The 10,268-nt window shown below is 38.8% G+C and overlaps 1 protein-coding gene across 2 annotated transcripts in view; it reads right to left on the bottom strand.

Moving 5' to 3' along the window:
• Positions 1-4,397: 4,397 nt before the first annotated feature.
• The window catches only part of glt8d1 (glycosyltransferase 8 domain containing 1), a 37,605-nt gene continuing 31,734 nt past the window's right edge, over positions 4,398-10,268 (bottom strand). For both annotated transcript variants that reach the window (XM_041192721.1, XM_041192722.1), the window contains exon 10: positions 4,398-5,635. In XM_041192721.1, the coding sequence (XP_041048655.1) occupies positions 5,445-5,635 (191 nt within the window). In that variant the 3' untranslated portion in view covers positions 4,398-5,444. The remainder of the gene's footprint in view (positions 5,636-10,268) is intronic.

Below are 10,268 nucleotides of genomic sequence, written 5' to 3'. Positions count from 1 at the left end.
AGAGGGCTGTGGAAGCTCATTATGTTCAACACCGAGATGGGTAGACTTCTTGTTATTAAAAGATAGCAAGGGATATGGGGATAGTGCCAAAAAATGGCATAGAGATCGAAGATCTGCTATAATCTAGTTGCTTAGTTGAGCAGGCTCAGTGCTGAATGGCCGACTGCTCCTAGTTTCTATGAGCAATTCTCTTAAAAGTAGCAACAGCAAAATTCACATTGAATACATAGGGTCAAAATCTGGAAAATTTAACAAGTCAAAACAAAGGGATCAGCAATGTGCTCTGGATTTCACCATTTTCCATATCTAACATACAGCTGGAATAAAAACTGCTGGAAATACTTAGCAACTCGGGCAGAAGCTGGAGAGAAAAACTGAATTAACCATTGTAAGGAATTCAGGCACGATAAATCGACAGCAAGACCAACTAAATTATAGCAAAATGGAAAGATTTATTAAGCATAAAGTGATATAAACTGTTAATTACTGCCCTGTTTAACAGGTTATACTTCCCATTTTGGCTATGGATAACTGCATAAAAACCTGGACTGCATTCGTCTTGCAGACTTCTGTAGCTTCTATGAACTTTTGTAATATGCTTAGACTTCTGGTTCTCTGATCCAGAGTAGGGGCAATCCTTCCATTTGGATTGTTCTCCTCTCCACTGCAACAAACATGGTTTCGGCCTCCTTTTTTATACCCAAAATGGTTAATTAGTTCCCTCCTTTATAAACCATTTGAGCCAACTGACCAGGTAACAGGGCATATAATTGATTTTTAATTGGCCACTGCCATCTGGTAACTAATCAATAACATTCCTAAGGGTGTTACGAAAACAATACTTGTTAAGCTCTGAGGTCAGGAAATTGAACTCACGCCAGACCTCAGACTTTACGTGCATATGCAGGCTGCATACGCACAGTTCTGATCTTTTAAGCTCTTTGGGTTCAGGACAGATCTAGCCCATCTCTGCATTAAGAAAAAGGAAAATGGTGTGAAAAATATGGGTCAGGCATGCCAATACCAGAAGCATCCCAGGCAGAGATCCCTGAAGGAAGAGCCAGGTAAGGGAAAGAGATAGGGACAGAAATAGGTCCCAGTTAAGGACGAAGATGAGCAGAGAAAGAGGTCCAATTTTTAAAAAAAGGGCCCTGGGTAGCTGGCTTTAAGTGAAGTGGAGAGAAGACTGGAAGATCCAACAAGGTTGGTGACTCCAGCTGCAGGCCATGGGGGCAAAAGGTACCACTTTCGAGCAACAGTGTTCTCAGCATAACCAAAGATCTGAAGTTGTGCCTGTGAATTGGTGTTTTGAGTGTAGACTTGAAACCCTGGGAATAGAATCTTGGGAGATGAGATTGAAGCCCTGCGAGGTGGGCTGGTGTTGAAGCTGTCTGAGTTGGAATGACTTAGAGAATTCCAATACGAGATCTTCAAAAGTGAAGATTGGAATCCCTCTTGAGAGAGAGACAGTTTCAGTAAGGTTGGTTGACTGCTGACATCTGGATGGGTTGTTGATAAATCCATGGACTCTGTGTTGGTCACATCTGCCATTTATTGTGTTCAGTTGGCTTGCTAATTCACATGTACCTCGTGCTTATCCTGAATGTTGGATATTGTAAATTGTTTTATCCTTCTGACCTTGAAGTTTGGAATCTTGTGGCTTTCTTCACTGAGCACATGCCTTAAATTTTAAACAAAACATATTGGTCCCTAATGGAGCTCACCAATACTCTTGAGGGTCTAGCCAAGGCTCATAACAAGGGAAATAATCACACATTCAGACACCACCTCAGCTATGTACTGGTTTTGACTAGTTCAGTACAGTTCCAAGGAGTTCCAAATTGCACAAGGATAGTTGGCAGGTCAGGAGATTGGACAGAATATAAAAAACAGCAAAGAGTGACTAAAAGATTAATGAGAAGCGGAAAATTAGAGCATGAGAGAAAGCTAATTAGAAATATAAAAACAGTTTCTATAGATATTTTAAAAAGTGAACAAAGGGTGTTGGTTCTTTAGAAAATCTGAGGAATCTTTAATGGAAAAATGAGAAGGCAGATGAATTGAACAGGTATTTTGCACTGGCCTTCATTATAAAGGATACAAGTAACATCCCATAAATAGCTGTAAATCAGGAAATGGAAGCAAGGGAGGAACTTAAGAAAACTTAATTACAAGTCCTAATGGACCTCATCCTAGGGACTAAGTGGCTAGTGAGAAAGTTGATGTGTTGGTTTTATTTTTTCAAAATCTCTTAATTTTGGGGAAGGTTTCATTAGATTGGAAAATATCAAATGTAACTCCTTTATTCAAAAAGGGAAGGAAACAAAGCAAGAAAGTACAGGCTAGTTAGCTTAACATCTGTCATAGGGAAAATGTCAAGCTATTATTAAAGACATTACAGCAAAGCACTTAGATAAATTCAACGTAATCAAGCAGAGTCAACATGCTTTTGAGAGTGGGAAGTACTGTGGATAAAGGGGAACTGGTGGATGTCCTGTACTTAGATTTCCAGAAGGCATTTGATAAGTTGCCACATCAAAGGTTTTTGTGGAAAATAAAAGCTTATGGTGGAGGGGGTAACATTGGCATAGATGGAAGATTGGTTAGTTACCAGGAAGCAAAATAGGCATAAATGGGTCATTTTCTGGTTGGCAAGATGTAACGAATGGTGTGCCACAGGGATCAGTGCTGGGACCTCATCATTTACATAAATAACTTGGATGAAGGGACTGAAGGTATGGTTCCTAAATTTGCTGATGACACAAAGGTAGGAAAGTAAGTTATGAAGAAAACATTAGGATACAAGGGGATAAAGATAGGTTAAGTGAGTGGGCAGAGATTTGGCAAATGGAGTATAATGTGGGAAAATGTGAAATTGTCCACTTTGGCAGAAAGAATTAAAAAACATAATCTAAATGGCGAGAGACTGCAGAGCTCTTGAGATGCAGAGGGATCTGGGTGTCCTAGTGCATGAATCACAAAAGAGCATGCAGGTACAGAAAGTAATTAGGAAAGCTAATAGAATGTTATTGTTTATTGTAAGGGGAATAAAATATAAAAGTAGAGAGGTTATGCTTCAGTTATAGAGGGCATTGGTGAGACCACATCTGGAGTACTGTGTACAGTATTGGGTCTCATTTAAGAAAGGTTCAGAGAAGCTTTACCAGACCAATATCTGGAAAAACTCAGCAAGTCTGGCAGCATCTGTGGAGAGGAACACAGTTAACGTTTCAAGTCCGTATGACTCTTTTAACAGAACTAAGTAAATTGTTGAAGAATCATACGGACTCAAAACGTTAACTGTGTTCCTCTCCGCAGATGCTGCCAGACCTGCTGAGTTTTTCCAGGTATTTTTATTTTTGTTTTGGATTTCCAGCATCCGCAGTTCTTTGCTTTTACTAGACTAATAGCTGGAATGGGAGGGTTCTCATGAGGGAAGGTTGGCCAGGCTAGGCTGTATCTGCTGGAGTTTAGAAGAGTAAGAGGCGACTTGATTGAAACATAAGGGGGGGTGGGGTCTTGACAGGTTGGATGTGAAAAGGATGTTTCCTCTTGTGGGAGAATCTAGAAATAGGGGTCACTGTTTAAAAATAATGGGTCGCCCATTTAAGAGATGAGGAGAAAGTTTTTCACTCAGAGAGTAGAGTCTTTGGAACTCTCTTCCGCAAAAGACGGTAGGAGCAGAGTCTTTGAATATTTTTAAGGCAAAGCTAGATAGATTTTTGATAAGCAAGGGGGTGAAGGGTTATCGAGGGTAGGTGGGAATGTGGAGTTGAGGTTACAATCAGATTAGCCATGATCTTATTGAGTGGTGGAGCAGGCTCGAGTGGCCTATTTCTGTTCCTAATTTGTTTGTTACAAGCAAATATACAAGCTAAGATTACATAGGTTCACTTAAGAGTCCATAAACTATGGCATTTGAGGTCATACAGATGTGTTAAAGCTGCAAAATTTCATATGTGGTTTAATTCCCTTACAAAGCATGATTCTAAAGCATGATTTTCTCAGGTTTGTGACCTATTATCAGAACTTTGTGATGAGGCGTCACATTCCTAAAAAGTTAACTGTTTTTCTCTCCACAGATGCTGCCTGACCTGCTGAGTATTCACAGCATTTTCTGTTTTATTTCAGGTTTCATTTTTGTAGCACTTTGCTTCTGTATACTCATCTGGTGTGATCTATTGGCTGGGTAAATACTGTTGTGGCATTAGAAGGGAGGTGAAACTGGCTAAATTGAGATCTTGGAAGAGTGGAATGGCTAGTTTCTATATATCTATTGTAGTGTTCCAATAAACAGCTCAATTCAACTGCCCATTTCAGGGTTGAAAAATTAACATTACTGATGAAACAAGTTTTATATTTTCTTTTTGTGGTATAGGTATAGTGCGAGCCCATAATGGGGGTTTAAATAGATATTTATTTTAGATACTTTACTCCAACCCCATCAAACCCCTTTTAGGACCTTAATTATTAATATAGATAAGAAAACTAATATTATTAACTAATTAATAATTAATACAAAATAAGGGAAAATTTAATAATATTGCCAACATTGAGACTCTATAATAACATCCTTTTCCATTTTTAAACAGCCCTTGAAACACCAACATAGCAACAGAGGTTCTTGCCTAACCTAAGGAGCTGAACAAATAAGAATTTAGAAACCGAAAGGCAATTTAGCATGATCTTCCTTGCGAGTTTCTGTTAATACTCTTCCTCATTAGCACTCTCTTTGAAACACTCACTTTGAAATATTTGAAAACTTGATAATCAAATTCACATTTTTTCTGTTTAAGTGTCTTAATGTTCAAACTGTAATGCAATCAATTACTTAGCAAATGATATTAAGCATTTACACAAATTTAGTGAAGCAATGTCAGTTCTTGTTGAAGTCTTCATTTGTGTTGCAGTTATCGTGTAAATGCATTATTAAGCTTCAAGAATGCAAATTTCTAATACAATTAGAAATCTGCACCAAGAACTAGTATTGGAACTATTCCGTCATAAATTGCTTCTGACTTAATATCTCTTTTGAAGAAAAAAATGCCATCTGGACAATGCCGTTCAAGATATTTTGTTACATTTTTAGAACTTACTTAGTTCAGAGATCAAATGAAAATTAGTTTACGAATAAAAAGAATAACAGTACAAATGTAGTGTACTCTTACCTGGGTTAAAACATTTAGCCTGTGGTGCTTATTTAGTACAGGCTTACACAGGATTTGAACAGCTAAAATTACGAGAGCCAGGAATTACTAAAAATCCTCAATTTTCCCACAGTATTATGGTCAGCGACCTTGTTCATTGTGCATTTAAAAAATCAAGCTAAAAATTGAAACAATATGAATGCACACTTAGATTGAAATGAATTACAAATTCCTGAGTGGTGGCAGTCGTGTACAAATGCTAAGTTAATGATTTAGAAGTCACATTTATGTTTTCTTCTAATGAGCATCCTCCTCCTCTACATGTCGACGTACTGGGTGGAACTTTCCAGTAGGGTCTGGAATGTACCACCTATCCCAAATATCACTGTAAGAAGAGGTACGACCCCAGGGTTTGAATCTTCCGTTCCAGTGCAGCAACTTGGCAGCTTTAATAAAATGCGATGAATATCTGGTACCAGCATTAGACCCTATAGAACAAAACGATACATTAGTGGAATCAAAAAATAATCTCGAAAAAATAAATACATTGTGATACAGTAAGCTTACCCACATTGATTATGATGAATTGTAATTATATTCACTTTGAATGTAAACAAGCCCAAAGCAATGAAGTGACCATTTTATTTTAATTACTAGAAAAACGCTAGTTGCTGTATGGTTTGTGCATTTTATAAACTACAATCCTCTGATAAGAGACATCTCAGCTAATTGAAAACAGAAATTATGGATTTTTCTGTTTGTTTATATAGTTTTTATTTAAAAGTTAGGATTACAGTGAATGCAATCTTTCTTTAAAAGAATCAAACACTTCCACTATAAGATCTCCCTACATCACGTATCCACTGGACCTTTAGTCAATAAAATGGTCATCCTAATCTGCACCCAAACCTTTTGCCAATAGCATACTTGGTCTGGCGAAATGAGTTAGTGCACAAATATCTGTACTTGCTTGGACACTGCAGAAAAAACTTAATCTCATCAGACTGATTATATAATGGAGCCCCACCCTTATAACATGAGGTCCATTGTAGCAAATTTTAATAAAATATGTAAGACATTGCAAGGAAGCAGAACTGTGTATGCCAGGTAAGGAGAAATGCACTTCAACATAAAGGTTCAAACAAAATTCATTCACAATGGTGTGAAGATGGATGTTATTTATATATGGTGGTATTCTGTAAAGAAGGATGCATATCTCTGTATGTGTCTATCCATGATTAATTAATCTTGGGGAAGGTGAGTAGAGACAGCTTGTTTGCAGCAGTTGAAAGATAAAAGGGTATAGGCGCTAGATGCATGCATTTGTTATGAGAAGCTATGGTGAAGTTGGATTTACAAGTAAATAGGTTGGATTTTAAAAATTTGCATTATTTTAGAAAAGTTGAGTTCAAAGAGATACTGAGGACAATGAAATCTGAAATGAAAAAGGGAAAGGATATTTCAGAAAAGATATTGAGCTGAGATGGATGGCTGTGTGGGGAAGATGGCCTGAGACCAGCTCTGTGCTGAGAGAAGGTGTGAAACCTGAAACCGCCATCCAGTCAAACCAGAAAAGTCTTTGTTTCAGAAAGCAGTTTGCTTTCTGAACATTCTTGGACTTCCACAGCAGAGTCGAAGCAATTAAGCAGTCATGTGGGATTCCTTTATTAAAGTAACAGCAGTTTTGCTTTGGGGTAATATTATTGGATTTTTATAGTTTTTTTGGGAGACTGTTTCAACTGTGTAACTCTAATGTTATGTAAATGTTAGGGGGTAAATAGTGTGTCCCTCGGGGATCTGTACTGGGCCTCAGCTTTCAAGTTACTATATAAATGATTTTGAAGGAATAGCGAACCATATATCAAATTTTATTGACGACACTAATGTTAGGTATCACAGTAAGTACTGTAGATTGCAGCAGAAAGTTGCAAAGGAAAATTGATAGATTAAGAAGCAAATCTAACAGTTGAAGTCCAACGGGAAGTGCAAGAACTTCCAATTGAGGCCCATGATAGATGAGAATATTTTCTAATTCGTGAGAGCGGGGTAAGGAGAAGAGGACCTGGAAGTAGTAATCATCACCTGGAAGAGCGGGTGAAAAGAGGACCCAGAGGCAGTAACCACCGCCTAGAAGAGTGGGCAAAAAGAGGACCCAGAGGCAATAACCATCACCAAGAAGAGCAATCTAATCCAATCCAGTCTGTGGCTCCAGACTGAAGCATCTGCATTCTCAGAGAAATCAAAACGTGACATCATAAGAAAACAGATAAGTGATTGGTAAGTGAATATTTGCTCGTTTACCTTCAAAAGCCATCCTTATTAGTAATTGTAAGGTTTTATTGGTTGCAGTAAGGTTTACTAGCAGTAGTAAAGTTTATTTGGAGTAGCATTCTTTATTAATTATATTCAAAATAAATGAATTAACACATAATAGGATGGCAGAGCAGGTGATGTGTTGCGACTGCAGAATTTGGGCTGTTCCTGGACATCTGGGTGATCTAGGACAAACGTTTCTACACCAAATATCTGTGGCTTGAGGAGATTTGGCTCAGAGTCATTGAGCTGGAGGCCAAACTGCAGACACTACGATGCATCAGGGAGGGGAAAGTTACCTGGACACACCTGGCAGTGACATACCCCTTAAGAATGGATGGTAGGGCACTCAAGGTATAGCTCTAGTGGGGGTGGGGGTGAGCTATCCATTCTTAATTAGCACATTCGTTTAGATAATATCACCAACTTCAACACCTGTGTTCTTTTGTTCTTTTGTCTGTGACATCTTTTGATTATCTGCTCCTATCACTGCTTGCTTGTCCCTACAACCACACCACCCCCCTCCACTTCTCTCCCCCCACCAAACCCCGCCACCCCCCACCTTAAACCAGCTTATATTTCACCCCTCTCCTTGGATTCACCCAGTTCTGCTGAAGGGTCATGAAGACTCGAAACGTCAACTCTTTTCTTCTCCGCCGATGCTGCCAGACCTGCTGAGTTTTTCCAGGTAATTCTGTTTTTGTTCGAGATTCTTGCAGCTTGTATGGATGAAAGCAGCGGTTTCAGGGTGGATGAACAAACTGACCAAGGCACGGTGGTATAGGAAGCTATTCAAGCCGAGGGAGTTAATAAGAATGTGGTAGTAGTTGGGAACAGCATAGTGAGGGGGATTTTCATTGTTTTCTGCAGGCAAAAATGGGAGTCCAGATGGCTGTGTTGCCATCTCGGTACCAAGGTTCAGGGCATCTGCTCTGGGCTGGAGAAGAACATGCCGTGAGAGGGCATGTAGAACTAGGGAAGAGTTTCTGCTGAGGGAGTGTGAGCAGCTATTAAAATTTAAAAAGCAGAACCTCAAAGGTAATAATCTTTGGATTACTGCCTCAGCCATGAGCAAATTAGCACAGGGTAAATCTGATTAGAGAGTTAAATATTGTGGCCCAAAGATTGGTGTAGGAGAAAATGGTTTCAATTTGTGGGGAACTGGCACCAGTACTTGGGAAAGTGGAAGCTATACCACTGGGATGCTTTTCACCTGAACTGTGTTGGGACAAGTATTCAGGCAAGTCATATAACTAGGGCGGTAGAGGGGCCTTTAAACTGAATAGTAGGGGCAAAGGATCAAGTTTGGGAATATGCGATAAATTAAATAGAGAAGACAAGGCAAGAGAGCAAAGTAGGAATAAGAGAAAAGATGATCAGAGGGTGGCAGGAAAAGACAGTGTACAAACCTAAGGGTGCTTCAGCAGACAAGGCTAGAGGTTACAAAAATAGTAAAATGATAGAAGTAAGGGCTCTGTATTCGAATGCACGTAGCATTTGTAACAAATCAGCTGAATTGACAGCACAAATAGAAATATATATAAATGATCTGATAGCCATTATAGAGACATGACTGCGGGATGACATAAACTGGGACCTGAAAATTTAAGGGTATATGACATTTATGAAGGACAGGAAGCTAGGAAAGGTGGAGGGGTAGCTTTGTTAATTAAGGATGACATTGTACAATAGAGAGATTACCTTAACCCTGGAGATCAAGATGTAGAATCAGTTTGGATAGAGATGAGAAATAGTAAAATTATGAAGTCGCTTGTGGGAGTGGTTTATAGGCCCTCTTAACAGTAACAACGCAGTGGAACATGGTATACAGGAAGAAATAATGGGATCTTTGTGATAAAGGTAAGGCGCCAATTATGGGTCATTTTAATCTACTGTCGATTGCACAAATCACATTGGTAAAGGTGGCATGGATGATGAGCTCATAGAATGTTTACAGTTCAGTTTCTTAGAGCAGCACATTTTAGCATTTAACATTTTAGTGTATTGTATTGATGATATGTCCTTGGTGCCATTGTATTGGGATTGTAATCAGACTGCTTGATTGCATTAACAAATGGCAGGTATTGGCAATTCCCTGGTACCATTGTTTTAAATTTTGGGGTTTTGTACTGTGGGGTTGTGGGCGATTCAATAAAGCAATTGTGAATTATCAGAAGAAACCTGACTTGCCAGTCATTCTGTTCAAGCCATACACTTGTGAATCTGGTGTCATGAACTTCGTTGTGGGAAGGGTCTCTGAGGGAAAAGGGGAACCCCAACAGTAATGAGACAGGATTAATTAATGCCCTCATAGTGGAGGCAACCCTAGGTAGCAGTGATCATAATATGACTGAATTTCACCTTCAACTTGAGGGAAAGAGGAGTGGATCTAAGACTAGTTTTTAAACTTAAATAAGGGCAATTATGACAGAATGAAGACAGAGCTGGCTAAAGTGAACTGGGAAATTAGGTTAAGGGATAGGTCAATAGAGATGCAGCGGCAGACATTTGAGGAGATATTTCAGAATATTTAGAAAAGATATATTCCAGTGAAAAAGAAAGACTAATTGAAGGACACAGCATCCGTGGTTGACTAAGGAAGTTAAAGATAGTACCAAATTGAAAGAAAAAGCATATAATTCTCAAAGATGACAGACAGGTCAGAGGATTGGACAGAATATAAAGAACAGCAAAAAATTACCAGAAGATTAATAAGAAAGGAGAAATTTGAGTACAAGAGAAAGCCAGCTAAAAACAGATACATGAATCAGTAGAGGATATAAATAACATCCCAGAAATAATTGTGAA

Source organism: Carcharodon carcharias, chromosome 7 (genome assembly GCF_017639515.1).
Source record: "Carcharodon carcharias isolate sCarCar2 chromosome 7, sCarCar2.pri, whole genome shotgun sequence".
Taxonomy (NCBI): domain Eukaryota; kingdom Metazoa; phylum Chordata; class Chondrichthyes; order Lamniformes; family Lamnidae; genus Carcharodon; species Carcharodon carcharias.
This window is presented reverse-complemented; position numbering and strand designations above follow the sequence as displayed.